The sequence below is a fragment of the Macaca mulatta genome, chromosome 20 (assembly GCF_049350105.2).
Source record: "Macaca mulatta isolate MMU2019108-1 chromosome 20, T2T-MMU8v2.0, whole genome shotgun sequence".
Classification (NCBI taxonomy): domain Eukaryota; kingdom Metazoa; phylum Chordata; class Mammalia; order Primates; family Cercopithecidae; genus Macaca; species Macaca mulatta.
The window spans coordinates 79,928,205-79,943,660 of NC_133425.1; the positions used below are offsets into that span (position 1 = coordinate 79,928,205).

General features: G+C 49.0%; 1 protein-coding gene across 1 annotated transcript in view; it reads right to left on the bottom strand.

Annotated features, from left to right (window-relative positions):
- Positions 1-283: 283 nt before the first annotated feature.
- The window catches only part of COTL1 (coactosin like F-actin binding protein 1), a 52,209-nt gene continuing 37,036 nt past the window's right edge, over positions 284-15,456 (bottom strand). The window contains 1 exon segment of the mRNA NM_001261155.1: positions 284-1,596. Coding sequence (NP_001248084.1) covers positions 1,486-1,596 — 111 coding nt within the window. The 3' untranslated portion in view covers positions 284-1,485.

The window sequence follows — 15,456 nt, forward strand, 5'->3', positions numbered from 1 at the left end:
CACTTTCTATCTGGGTGACCTCAGGTGAATGAGTCCCTCTGAGCCTCAGTGTTGAGGAAATGGGGACAAAAGCAGCCCCTGTTTCTTATGGGTGCTAAGAATGAAATAAGCTAGTGAGCACGAACGTGCTTGGCCCCAGCAGCTCCGCAAACACCCATTAAATCTGAAGGTGATGGTGACTGCCTTTGTTTTTACAACAAAGGAAAGAACTTTGTAGGACAAATCAGAAACCAAACTGTTTTTTGAAAAACAAAAAAACATTTATTTCTGTAAACTGTCTGAGCGCAGAGATGTTCTTTACAATCCCAATACAGTACAGATTTCTTCCCCAAAATGAAATGAGCAAGGAAAAACAGAAAAAGAGCTATATCAAATGTGCTCATGAAGAACCAAGCCAATCTCATCTTTCTTCAAAAACCAAACAAAACGATCCTTTTGAATGCGTGGTGCAGGCCTAGGATTGAAGCCACAGGCTTCTGGGGTGCTGTGAGCCCCTGGCTTTGCTCAGCTCACAGCTAGCACGGCGGGCGGAGCAACCCTTTCGCCGAGTCATCCTCGCAGCTTGCACAGAAGCTTCCTGAACCTAAGGAATCTGTTCCCAGCTCTCCTTAAATTCCCAGTCCCCACCCTGGGCCTCTCTCCCTAACGTTCTTGTCGCTTTGGGAGCCTCTGAAGTGAACCCTGAAATACTCCCTCTGTCAGCTCTGGGCTCAGACCTTTGCCCTTCTCTGTGTCACAAGGAAATTTCGGTCAGGAGGTTGGGAACAGGTGGTTTCAGACCGTGCAGCAAAGCCACTGCCAGGCAAGTTTTAAGGCAAATTTTATCTCTTCTTATTCAGTCTGAGCCAGACCTAACCTTCTCACCACCGAGCAATCCTGCCTCTGCTGGACATGCAGCTTAGGCAACTCTGGATGGAGGTGGGATGAGGGAGCCCAGGGCAGATTCCAGGAGGTCTGGGCCTGACGAGGGAATGGACGTGTGTGCTTATGAAGGCTGCAGGCACCGGGTGCAGCTCCTGGCCCAGCTGCCCCTCAGTGGTACACAGGAAGCAGGGCCCAAGAAAACTGAGATGGCAAAACAGGCCCGGGCTCTGGAAAGCAACGTGAGGTCGTACAGATCTCACTAGGCAGACCTCGTCTCATGGAAGAGAAATGCCAGGAAAAGGGGTCACTGCAGGAGGCACCTCGGATCTGATGGCAGGCAGGACCTTGCATCAAAATGATTTTTCTTTAGAACAAAAAAGAGGGGGAGAAAAGAAAAAGAAGATCAAAGAAAGAGGTTCCATGAGCGTCATGAGATAGGACACAGCAGGGTTCTAAGGGAAGCAGGAAGGTGGGGGCTGCGGACACAGGGTGGCGGGCGCTGCCTCTCATGGCTTCTTTTCTCCCTGGTGGGCTGGTGGGCTGGTAGCTGAGGCCGGCGGTCCTCTCCCCCGGGGAGCAGGCAGATGACTTTGGCAAGGGGCGGTGCGGGGGGGGCTGGGGTTACTCTGTCTGGGCGTCGTAATTGGCTCCCCCCGCCTTCTTCAGCTCGTTCTTGATGAAATCTTCCTCCAGCTCCTTCCGATCACTGATCACAAACTCCTTAGCGAAATTCTGTAAGAACAAAGGAAAACACAGTGTTCCTATTAAGAAGGAAGGGACAGGATGTGAGGGTGGCTCAGGCAACACACTGGGAAGCAAAGCACTGAAAACCCTGGCGAGGGATGGAAATGGAAATTCAGCAGCAGAAAAAACCTGACTGGGGAGGAGGGAGTGAGGCAGATCTGATGCTGCGTCTTCCCATGTCCGTGGGGACAGCCCGAGGAAGCCGGGGCTGGAATTTTGGCTGTGTTACCTTGGCCAAGTCCCTTCAATTCTCTGTGCCTCAACTTCCTCATCTGTAAAAAACATCTTGTCAGGAGAAGAATAGGTCATGAGGTTGGAAAGGCAGATGGGTGTTCTGGTAAATGTTTAACACCAGGCGCTCCAAAAAATAATAACAATAATAATAAAAGGACAAAAGCTCAGATTGGTGTCTTTTGCCCATTTCCATGGTGTAAATAGTCCCACAGTGGCTGATGTCAAGCTATCAAAGTGACGTCACCATACATGGAGGTGGAAGGAGACAGGCGTAACTGGCTCTTGCCAGCTGGGACAAGCAAGCTTCAGCCACCGATGTTCCTAATGATGCAGGAGCCTCCAGTCCTGGGTCTGCCATGGGCTCTCCACCCGCACTGAGTTACACAAGGGTAGAGGCTCTGCCTTCATTCAACAAATACCATCCAGGCTGTGGGGCTACAGGGCTGAGCAAAATGGATACAGTCACTCTCTCCTCTTGGAGTACACAGGTTTCACCCACAGAACCTGCAGGCACCCATGGTGCACTCAGTAAACACTTGTGGCATGAATGAGGGAAACAGGTGACCTGGCTTATCAGACAGCCCTAAGCCATGATGATACACAGTTACTGCCATATGTGGATCGTAAGACTTTAACAAACGAAATTTCAGGATGATGATGGACAGCTTGACGAAAAAAAGCTATCAAAACCACAAATAACAAGTCTAAAGGTAAGAAAATCATCCGCATTTAAAAAAAAGCCCATAAGGAAATAACATAAACAATGACCATCATTTTTTTTTCTTCTTGAGAGAAAAGCCTATTGCCCAGGCTGGGGGGCAGTGGCGCAATCTTGGCTCACTGCAACCTCTGCCCCCAGGCTTCAAGCCATTCTCATGTCTCAGCCTCCCGAGTAGCTGGAACTACAGGCGCCTGCCACCACGCCCGACTAATTTTTGTATTTTTAGTAGAAGCAGGGTTTCGCCATGTTGGCCAGGCTGGTCTCAAACTCCTGGCCTCAAGTGATCCACCCAGCTTGGCCTCCCACAGTGCTGGGATTACAGGCGTGAGCCACCACACCCGGCCAACCACAATTATTAAGCATTTCTGTGTACCAGCACAGTGCCACGGTACTGAGAATGACACACAGTAGTAAATATGAATCATGGAAGGTGGAAGGAACCCCTATGTCCATCAACAGAGGAGTGGATTATCAAAACACGGTCCGTCCACACAATGGAATATTCCTCAGCCACAGAAAGGAATGAAGCACTGCCACATGCAACTATATGGATGAACCTTGAAAACCGGACACTGAGTGAAAGAAGCTAGGCATGAAGACCATATATTGTCAGCTGCCATTGGTATAAAATGTCTAAAAAAGGCAAACCCATACAGACGGAAAGCAGACTTGTGGTTACAAGGAGCTGGAGATAGGAACAGGAAATGATAGAGACATTCTAAAATTGGGATTGTGGTGATGGGTGCACAACTCTGCAAATTCACAAAAAAGTACTGAAAAAGTACACTTAGGATGACTTGCTTTTGTGGTACACACATTATACCTCAATCAAGTTCTTTTTAAAAAGGCCCGTAAGGTGATCAGCATTATTTCCATTTTAAAGGTGAGAAAACAAAGGCTGGAGATTACAATGCTTGTCCAAAGTCAGACAGCCAGAAGGTCCAGTTGACGCCAAAGCTGGCATCTTGAAAGAGCCACCATCTCCTTTGGGATGATGAAAAAGTTTTGGAATCAGACAGAGGTAAGGCTTGTACAACACTGTGAATGTTCTGAAAGTCACTGAATTGTATACTTTAAAATGGTTTGGGCCAGGTGTGGTGGCTCACGCCCATCATCCCAGCACTTTGGAGGCCCAGGCAGGCAGATCACCTGAGGTCAGGAGTTCGAGACCAGCCTGGCCAACATGGCGAAACCCCATCTCTACTAAAAATACAAAAATTAGCCGGGCATGGTGGTACATGCCTGTAATCCCAGCTACTCGGGAGGCTGAGGCAGGAAAATTGCTTGAACCTGGGAGGCGGAGGTTGCAGTGAGCCAAGATCACACCACTGCACTCCAGCCTGGGCGACAGGGCGAGATTCATCTCAAAATAAATAAATAAACATACAAATAAAAAGGTTCATTTTATGTTATTTGTTAATTGTCCACCACAATTAATAAATAAAAAGCAAAAAAGTCACCATACCACCAAGAATGATGAGCCCAGGAACATCCTCAAGGTCAAGCTTTACAATAAAAAGACAAAACATTTGGTGTGCAAAGCCACTGAGAACACTAACAAGGTGGAGAAGAGGAGGTTAATTTTTATCAAGCAGCTCATGTGTGCCAGGAACAGCCTCACTCATGTTCTCTTTCAGTCCTCAGTATATTAGCTTTATTTTATTTCACTTTTTGAAGATAAGACTCATAGGCTGGGCTTGGAGAGACTTGCCCAGAATGACAAAAACACCCTTTAGATCCTTTCTGTTCCCACCCCACTATAGTATGTTACTACGTGTATGTGATCAGTGCAATGAAAGAACACAAGTTGGATGTAAGAGCCAGAAAGGAGAATCGAGAATTAATGCATTTCTCAACCCTGAGCCCCACAGCATGAGGGCGGGGCGGAGAGTGTTCAGAAGGAGGAAGCCAACAGCTTAAGATGCTTATAGAAGAAAGTCCAAAGTTCCTCTGCTTTGTGATAGCTATATGTGGCAATCTACAGAAATAAGAACACTTGAAGTTTGAGTCGGTTAGCTATTAGAAGATTTAGATTAAGAAAAATAAGTTTGAGGGCCAGGGATGGTGGCTTACGCTTGTAATCCCAGCACTTTGAGAGGCTGAGGTGGGCAGATCACGAGGTCAAGAGATCGAGACCAGCCTGGCCAACATGATGAAACCCTGTCTCTGCTAAAAATACAAAAATTAGCTGGGTGTGGTGGTGTGTGCCTGTGATCCCGGCTACTCGGGAGGCTGAGGCAGGAGAATGGCTTGAACCTGGGAGGCAGAGATGGCAGTGAGCCGAGATGGCGCCACTGCATTCCAGCCTGGCAACAGAGCAAGACTCCATCTCAAAAAAAGAAAAATAAGTTTGATAAGGTCTAAGAAATCTAAAATGAAAGATACATGGTGCTAGGCACAGGCCAACCTAAAACCACAAGTACTTAGATAATCAAATTATAATGAAACAAAAAGCAGCAAAACAGACAGCAGATCTAGTAAAACATAACAATAAATGTAAATGAACAAAATTACCTTTAAAAATGCTATGTTTCAAACTACAAAAAAAACCCTCAAACCTTGTACTACGTACCAGAGACATGTTTAAAATCAAAAGATTAGCAGAAAAATGATTCCAAGTTATACAAACAAAATATATACAAAAGCAACCATATGATCTCTGAAAACGTTTAAAGCCAACTGAATCTCACAAGATAAACAGGGTCATCCTGCAACTTGCTAACCCTCCTGGCTCAGCCAATGTTCTTTCCTCTCTGCTCGGTACAAAAGAGAATGGAAGGTTATTTTCCCTGTAGAAGGGCTGTTTTTATTATCAGTACTTAGAGAGGCCTTAAAAACCAAGTTGTCCAGCAATCCGATTACTGCCAAAAAGCAAAGAAGGGTTAGAAAGCAAGTGTCTTAACACACTGAACTGACTCACACCTAAAAGTCCTGTATTCATATTTCATTTCCAATTTATCCTCAGGGGAACACAGAGAGTTAGATTGTGCAAAATTGAGTCCTCCCTCATTCCTTACTGCTTTTCTTTTCTTTTCTTTTTGCCTCTTTCAATGACCAAGAAAGACAAAACTTTAAACACTTCTGAAGCTACAGTGACCGTGGCCATGCTGCAGGCCCCTTTAGAACAGACCCCAGATTGTCTGTTCGGAAGAATCCTGACATACTGCCTCCAGGGGTGGGCTGAAGACCTTGTATTCAGACATGAGCCTATTGGCTCCCTTCACCTTCAGTCTGGCTGACAGCTGGCGCATTTGGCACTGCTCCTCTCCTCACACAAGAGCCCCCGCCGCATGGCTGCCAAGGTGTACAGCCTGGGACTCACTGCAGCCCACGCTGGTGCGAAGCTGAGCAGAGAGAAGGGATGGATGGAGGACACTGGAGGGCTGGGCTTCCTCTGGGCCTTACCATTGCCATGGCCTCATAGACAGCAGGGCTGGTGGTCCTTAGAGGTCATCTCTTGCCCCTCAATTCAGAAGGGGAAATTAAGGCTCGGTGAGTGACACCATGAGGCTGGTTAAGTGGTGGTCATCCCCCAGCCCACTGCTCTCCACCCTTGCACCTGGGTCCGCTCGCCTCTCCCCTGTGCCCATCGGCTTCCCAACCCTCTTCGTGTCTCCTCCTCGTGCTGCTCCTGTGTCGTGTCCACCCCTTCCTCATTCTTTGAGCCTGGTAGTGACTCCTAGCACCTTCCAAATAAAGTGTCTGCATCTCAATCCAATTATCCCCCTGGGACTGGCTCCCCACTGTCACCTCACTGGCAGACTGGTCATGCACAGGCCCGCTGCCTAGACGTCCCGTGGACACATGGGTGAGACAGGCCTGTGACCAACAGTGGTCAGTTCCCTTGGAGCCAGAGCTGGACCCCAGCCTGCTCCAGAGTGGACACCAAGCCGCTCCCACCTTCTACAGGGCCAGCACCAACTCTGCAGGGGCCCAGGTGGTCAGGCTGCATGGAGGGGGTACTAGCAGGCCTCCATCCTACACGGGGTGCCCCAAGCCCCCAGAGGCTTACAGAGGTGAGCCAGCACCTCCCATTCAGTGCGTGGACTCCACAGAATGTCCCCAAAATGTCTGACCTGAGCCTCAGCCCACAAACCAATTCAAAACAACCTCAGCACCCCTCCACCTCCACGCCTTCCAGCAGCTCCCGCAAGATAAGGGAGTCGCAGGCACCACTGGGGAGTAGGTTTCATTGGAAGTCTTCAAAATGAGGCAGAAGCCGAGCAAAAATGGCACTGGGCAGATGGAGTCTGACTTGGGAGCAATGCCTGAGACTGGAGGGAGCCTGCGTGGAGCAGCTGAAGTCTGCCTCGCACCTGAGGCTGGAAACCACAGGGAACATATGTATGCAGAGTGTGGCCACCCCTATGCCACACACACCTCCTCACAACACAGCACTCGCCAGCACCCACATGCCACCAACACCCACGGGGCCAGGGGCAGGTGGCAAGATTCAGGAGGTAAGTCCTTCATCAGCAGGAGACTTCCAGGGCATAGAGCAATGCGGATACAAACAGAATTTTAAATTTTCTTTTTTTGAAACTCAGTCTCACTCTGTCACCCAGGCTGGCGTGCAGTGGTGCGATCTCAGCTCACTGCAGCGTCAACCTCCTAGGTTCAAGCGATCCTCCCACCTCCGCCTTCCTAGTAGCTAGAACTACAGGCACAAGCCACCATGTCCAGCTGATTTTTGTATTTTTCTGTAGAGATGTGGGTTTTGTCATGTTGCCCAGGCTGGTCTCCAACTCCTGGGCTCAGGCGATCCACCCGTCTTGGCCTCCCAAAGGCCAGAATTTTGAATTTTCTTTCTTCCCTTTTTTTTTTTGTTGTTGTTTTGAGACAGGTCTCACTCTGTCACCCATGCTGCCAGGCTGGAGTGCATTAGTGCAATCTCAGCTCACTGCAACCTCCATCTCCCGTGCTCAAGCAATCCTACCGCCTCAGCCCCGGAAGCAGCTGGGACTACAGGTACACACCACCATGCCCGGTTATTTTTTCTTTCTTTGTAGATAACAGGGTTTTACCATGTTACCCAGGCTGGTTTCAAACTCCTGAGCTCTAGTGATCCACTTGCCTTGGCCTCCCAAAGTGCTAGAATTACAGGCGAGAGCCACTGTGCCTGGCCTGGAATTTTCAATTTTCTACTAGCCACAGTGAAAAATGTAAAAAAGAAACCAGTGCCATTAATTGTAATAGTATTTTATCTAATCCAATATATGCAAAATATTGTCATTTCCACAATGTCATCAATGCTAAAAGTTACTGACGAGGTCCTTTACATTCATTTCTTTTGAACCCAGCCTTAGAAACGCTGTGTTCCCTCCAGGTCTACGCACACAGTGATATGGCCCGGTGCACTTGAAGTGGCCGGCAACAGTGCAGGTCTAGACAGAACATTAAAGAGTCTGAAAGAATAATGTGATCAGGCAAAGAGAATCATGAATTACAGAGCTTAGAGCCCATCTGAGGGGGGTGGACATCTGCGCCATGTCCAGATCTGGGTGGTGGCTTCAAAGGTAGGCACCACAAACATTCAAAATACACAAAAACTTGGGCCAGATGCAGTGGCGCACGCCTGGAATCCCAGCACCTTGGGAGGCCGAGGTAAGTGGATCACCTGAGGTCAGGAGTTCAAGACCAGCCTGGCCAACATGGTGAAACCCCATCTCCACTGAAAATACAAAAAATTAGCTGGGCGTGAGAGGCAGGAGAATCGCTTGAACCAGGGTGGTGGAAGTTGCAGTGAGCTGAGATCGCGCCATTGCACTCCAGCCTGGGTGACAAGGGCGAAACTCTGTCTCAAAAAAAAAAATACACACACAGACACACACACACACAAATTCATCAAGTAGTATTCCTAAGATCTGTGCGTTTTACTCTGTGTAATTTGTTTCAGTTAAACAAAATAGTGAAGGGAGGTGGTGGGGCGTGGTGGCTCATGCTGGTAATCCCAAGCACTCTGGGAAGGCGAGGAGGGAGGATTGCTTGAGCCCCGGAGTTCAAAACCAGCCTGGGGAACATAGTGGGACCCTGTCTCTACAAATAATAATAATAATATTAATAATAATATATAGCCAAGAGTGGTGGTGTGCACCTGTGGTTCCAGCTACTTGGGAGGCTGAGGCAGGAAGATCACTTGAGCCTGGGAGGTCGAGGCTACCGTGAGCCATGATCGCAGCACTGCACCTCACCCTTCAGACCTGCCATTGCCTCTTCATTACGTAGAGGACCAGCAGCAACCCAGAGAGGGGACACAATTCATCCCAGGGGACACAGCAACTTCCCGGCAGGGCCCTGGGATGCGTTCCTGGTGCCGGCCCCACTTTCTCCCCACATCCCGCCTCCAGAGGCTGCTCTAGACTGCCAAGCCCTCGAGGTGGCTGCCACAACCTGCCAGAGACTGCACGGCAACATGTGTCAGTCTGGGGGCACTGGCACCTGTGGCTGAAGAAAGCTCTTTGTTTTGTCGAGGAGCTTGGTGCTGCTCTCTCATCACTGCCAGACAGGGAACTTCTCTTTTCTTGCCAAAGCAGGATTTTTTCCCAAAGGCCTCATCCACCTAAGTCTGACTCCAAATGGCTGAAGCTGCTTGAATGGTTTGGAATTATGCAACCAGCAAGTGGAAGACAAGTTTTTTTTGTTTTTGTTTTTTGAGACGGACTCTCACTCTGTCGCCCAGGCTGGAGTGCAATGGTGCCATCTCGGTTCACTGCAACCTCTACCTCCCCGGTTCAAGTGATTCTCCTGCCTCCACCTCCTGAGTAGCTGGGATTACAGGCAACCACCACCACGCCTGGCTAATTTTTGTATTTTTGGTAAAGACGGGGTTTCACCATGTTGGCCAGGCTGGTCATGAATGAAGACAAGTTTTGTCCCTGTGACCTTTCTCAAGTGCTTATACATTCATGCCTCAAAGATGCAAAACAAACATGCAGCAAAACTTGTCTCCACCTTTCTGAGGAGGGTAATACAGCAGAGGGCACGGGTTAGGTACGGGGACTCCGTACAGAGTCTAGCCGTCTATTTGCAAGGCTGGATTTTAAAGTGCATGTTCTCCTATCTTGGTTTTAAATCATCCTTTTCTTATTTATTTATTTAGAGACGAAGTTTTTGCTCTTGTCACCTAGGCTGAAGTGCAGTGGCACAATCTCAGCTCACTGCAACCTCTACCTCCTGGGTTCAAGCGATTCTCCTGCCTCAGCCTCCCGAGTAGCTGGAATTACAGGCACAACCCACCACGCCCTGCTAATTTTTTGTATTTTTAATAGAGACGGGGGTTTCACCATGTTGGCCAGGCTGGCCTCGAACTCCTGACCTCAGGTGATCCACTCACCTCAGCCTCCCAAAGTGCTGGGATTACAGGCGTGAGCCACCATGCCCAGCCCATCCTTTTCATTTTTATTTTTATTTATTTTTATTTTTTGAGGCAATGTCTCGCTCTGTCGCCCAGACTGGAGTGCAGTGGTGCAATCTCAGCGCACCACAACCTCTACTTCTGGGTTCAAGCAATTCTTCTGCCTCAGCCTCTGAAGTAGCTGGGATTACAGGCATGAGCTACCACGGCCAGCTCATTTTTGTATTTTTAGTAGAGAGAGGGTTTCACCATGTTGGCCAGACTGGTCTCGAACTCCTGGCCTCAAGTGATTCACCCACCTCGGCCTCCCAAAGTGCTGGAATCACAGGCGTGGGATCACACCCCACCCCTTTTCATTTTTAAATGGCTCCCAACTGCCCGGGCTTAAACCCCAGCATGCTGGGAGTAGGTTCGGGCCAAATACAAACAGGCACCGTTGTCCACAGGCATCTCCAGTGGCCTGAGCCTCACTGGGGACTCAACCTCCCTAAGCCTGAGTCTCCTCATCTGCAAATGGGGACAACAGCAGCTTCACATCCTAGGGTTGCTGTGAGGGTCATATGAGCATAAAAGGGGCTTGCACACTTGATGAGAATGCCTGGTACAAAGTGGAGTGCTCTACAGTCAGAGAGAATGTTCTACAGGACTGTGGGCTCACCTTCATTCTCAGGATCATTAGGGGAATTTGAGATATAATGAAGTTCCCTCAGTCACTCAGAGTGAAGACACAGGCAGTAGCTGATTCCTCTTCTCATTCCTAACGTTTACTTTGTAACGAAGGGAAGTCCCAGGAATTCCTTGGAATAACCAAGTCAGTGAAACTGGCAGAGAGAAGATGACAAATCGGCTGCAAACTCCAAAGCCAAGCCCAGGGTTAGCTTCGGGGGAACCGGGAGGCCTGTCAGGGTACAAGTGTAGGGTCTGCTACTCAGGAGTGTTTGGGCCATGAGGATATTCCAAACCAATGCAGAGAATGTGGGTGCAGGGGAAGCTCCGGGGAGAAAACATGAGTGGGGGTTCTTGGGCAGTTCCATTTGTGAAGTCAGGAATGCGTATTTCTATGAAGTGGGGCCCAGGAGAGGAGCTGATCTTCACTGTATTGAAAGACAATGAAAGCAACACAATTTGTTCTTCCCACGAACACATGTTAGTAAACACTTGAAGCCAAATTCTGGTACTTACTGGTCTCTCTGACAGACTGAGAATAGAAAAACAGAAGCAGCGGGCTCTAAAATGCCCAGAAGGCAGTATTCAATGGCTCTGGGCCCTGGTTTCCACCTCTGTGAAAGAAGGCGGCTAGACAACCGGTCCCCCAACCTTTCCCCACCGGTCATCCAGGGATCCTATGCATAAACCTCCAGAGCACATGGACATGGGACGAAGTTCCACCAGGGACACCAGATCCTAAGGCAATGGGGGAACCTGGCATGCAAAAGTCAGCTTTGGGATCAGAGCACGGCTCTCACAACGAAGGCTGCAGGCTGGCTTCAGGTCCATCCCAAACCCTCGCAACAAGGTGTGGGGGCTAGAATCTCCCCTCCCACAGGCACGAGATGGCGCTGGGGATAGACGAGACACGTGCTGGCCACATGAATGTGTCCTTTCCACAAGTGGGTGATGATGACTTATAAACCAAAGACCGTGGACTGCTGAAGAAAAGCAGCCACAGTCCCCAGCACCCTGCATCTTGCTAGGCGACAAGGCAATCTCCAAGGAACGGTAGCCAATTGAAAACGCACAGCCATGAAGCCCACTGGGCACTCACTGGGTGCCCGCTGCCAACCCCACCGAGGCCCCTACACCTCCCTCCCACAACTAGTCAAAGTGCTTAAAAGACTGAGGTTTTAAAATCTACCAGCAAGGCATCATTCACTCAAAAGTAATGGGTTCTTTTTTGTTTGTTTGTTTGTTTTTTGAGACAGAGTCTTGCTCTGTTGCCCAGTCTGGAGTACAGTGGTACCATCTTGGCTCACTGCAACTAGGTTCAAGCGATTGTCCTGCCACAGCCTCCCAAGTAGCTGGGACTACAGGTGTGCACCACCACGCCTGGTTAATTTTTGTATTTTTAGTAGAGACAGGGTTTCACCATGTTGACCAGGCTGGTCTTGAACTCCTGACCTTAAGGGATCTGCCTGCCTAGGTCTCCCAAAGTGCTGAGATTACAGGTGTGAGCCACCGCACCTGGCCGGAACAGGTTCTTATAATAGGCATGAGTCATCATAGATAAAGGGAAAAACTAACAGATCAAAATGGCACCGGCTAGGGTTTGACAGATTCAGGAACAAAGGCACCCAGGTCAAACCCTCACAGTTCAGGAGTGACGTGACCCTGCTGTACTGTGAGAGAACAAAAGCCAAGACAGAGGCACATGGCTGTATTTCAGGTGGACACAGGGTAACCATCTAATGAAGATGGAAGGCATGTGTCCCAGAAGCACGCTGTGGCATCCTAGAAGCACGCTGTGGCGTCCTAGAAGCACGCTGTGAGTGTTTTTGCCAAAACCAAATAGGGGCAGCTGTTATTATGCCTGGATCCATGACCCCGACAGAGCCCCCGACCTCTTCAGCATTTGGGCAACTGCCTGGGGTCTAAGGCTCAGCTTTCCTGACCACAGAGATTTACAGAAGCCCCATATGCACCTTGCCTAATTTCTAACTACAGCTTCATCTAGACCAGGCATGGAAAGCATGCGGGAAACATTCTTCTCTCTCCAGTGTCCACAGCAGACATCACAAATTAATCATGGCACTTTCCCCACCGAGTCCAGGCTTAACCTCAGAATCCCCCTTAACCCAGAGCTCCAAATAGCCCAGGCTTATTGATCAGTTGACAAGCTAGAGATTAAATCCAGGTTCAGATCTTCAACTTCTGCCCCATCGAAATTGTGCCCAGCATTTCTTATTCCTCAGCCACATCCATGTTTGGGGATTTTTCCCAAAGAAGTAACATAATTTTTTTTTTAATGACAACATACATACTCAAAGATGTTCATTGCCGGTAAATACCAGGCTGTTTCCATTTTTTCAGCAAAAGTTGGAAAAGTAAGTAAATAGTATCTATGTAACACTTCATATACGCCAGGCACCGATACATGGTATCTTACTGAATTTTCACAATTCCATGAGTGAGATATTATCGTACACATTTTTCAGATGAGAAAATTGAAGACAAGGGAAGTGAAGTAGCCAGCAGATCACAGGATTCACTCCACGCCAGGGAACTCACCAGGTGGAGGAACACACACAGGCATGCATGCACACACAGATATGCACACACACACACACACACGCAGGCATGCACACACACAAACACAGATATGCACACACACCCCCCCACACACACACGCAGGCATGCACACACACAAACACAGATATACACACACACCCCCACACACGCAGGCATGCACACAAACACAGATATGCACACACACCCCCCCATACACACACGCAGGCATGCACACACACACAAACACAGATATGCACACACCAACACACACACACACAGGCATGCACACACACACACACAGATATGCACACCCCCCACACACACATATGCAGGCATGCACACACACACAGGCATGCACCCACACAAGTGCACACACACACACAGGCATGTACCCACACAGGTGCACACACACACAGGCATGCACACACCCTCCCACACACATACATGCACATGCACATACAGGCATGCACACACAGACAGACACGCAGGAATGTGTCCACACAAACGTATACACACACAGGTGCATAGAAACACAGGTATGCACACACATATGCACATTCAGGCATGCATACACACATATACACATGCATGCACACACATAGACACATGTGTGCATACACACAGATGCATGCAGTGCACACACAGGTATGCACACACATGCACATCCAAGCATGCATACACGCATGTACACACACGTGCACACACATCCACACTCATACACAGGAGTGCACACACATACACATATATACACACAGGCACACACACATCCACTCCCACACCCAGGCATGCAGCACACACACACCATACACAGGTGTACACACACACAAAATGGGTGTCACAGACTTACATATGTTGTACTACATCCACTTACAAAATAATATTTGGCCATTACAATAATAAAAACAGGCTGGGCACGGTGGTTTTTGCCTGTAATCCCAGCACTTTGGGAGGCGCAGGTAGGCAGATCACCTGAGGCCAGGGGTTCACGACCAGTCTGGCCAACATGGCATCTCTACTAAAAATACAAAATTAGCTGGGTGCATTGGCATACACCTGTAATCCCAGCTACTTGGGAGGCTGAGGCAGGAGAATCACTTGAACCAGGAGGCAGAGGTTGCCATGAGCCGAGATTGTGCCACTGCACTCCAGCCTGGGTGACAAGAGCAAAATGCCATCTCAAAAGAAAAATTATAAAAACAAAAAGCATTTATGAAATGTCAAGAGAAAGGACACAGGCTGTATCTCTGCTCCGCTAAAGGCTGTGGCAAGGGCTCCATGGGAAGGGGCAGACCCCTCTGTGTGAGGTCGGGGGTAGTGGCTGATCACTTAGCTCCTGCATTTTGTCGGAACCCTTTGGGCAAACCACAGCGACTTAGAATAAAACCACCATGGGGCGAAGACTAAGCATGTGTGCCTATTTCATAAGGGAATCTCAAGAAGCAAGATGTCCAGGAACAAAGAATGGCAAGAGGTGGACAAAAGCGTGCAGGCAAGGGGAAGAAAAGACGGGGAGGAAAGATACTTGTACACAGGGGAAAGATTGAGAGTGCAATGAGCCTTTGGCCTTTCAGAAAGGCTGGGAAACATGCCCTTCACACACAAAGACCTCTCCAGATTCATTTCTTCAGGTTAAGACCTGCACATGTTCGAATGCTGCATCCTCACGGCACAGCGACTGGATACCGTGCTAGCAACTGTGTCGGGAATCACCGCACCAGAGCGTCCGGAGGCCAGCTGCTGGCAGGTGCCTGGGGCAGGTACCAGGCTAGGGCAGGCTGGCACTGGTCTGGAGTTTGGTGGAGGGCAGCCAGGTCACAGCCTGCTGGGCAGAATTCTTTGCTTATTAAGGTGGCTTCATATACATCCCAGGCCCAAACCTAGGGTGCAGGGATCTCCTTCTTTCTCCTAAGAGATTTTTTTTTCTCTAAGACTTTTTTTTTGAGACAGGGTCTTGCTCTGTCATCCACACTGGAGTGCCACTGCATCCTCACAGTGGTGTGATCATAGCTCACTGCATCCTTGACCTCCTGGGCTCAGCCTCCCGAGTAGCTTGGACTATAGGTACATGCCACCACGCTTGGCTAATATTTTTATATTTTTTTGTACAGGCAGGGTCTCGTTATATTGCCCAGGCTGGTCTGGAACTCCTGGGCTCAAGCAATCTTCCCATTTCAGCTCCCCTAAGGGCTTTTAACCTCTTAAGTAAAAGATCCACAAAGCAGACCCATCGCTCTTCAGTTTCAGATCTTCCCAGGGCTCCTCACTGCTCTCCCGTTATAAAAGTCCCACATTGAAAGTGGCCTCCGGTCCCCCA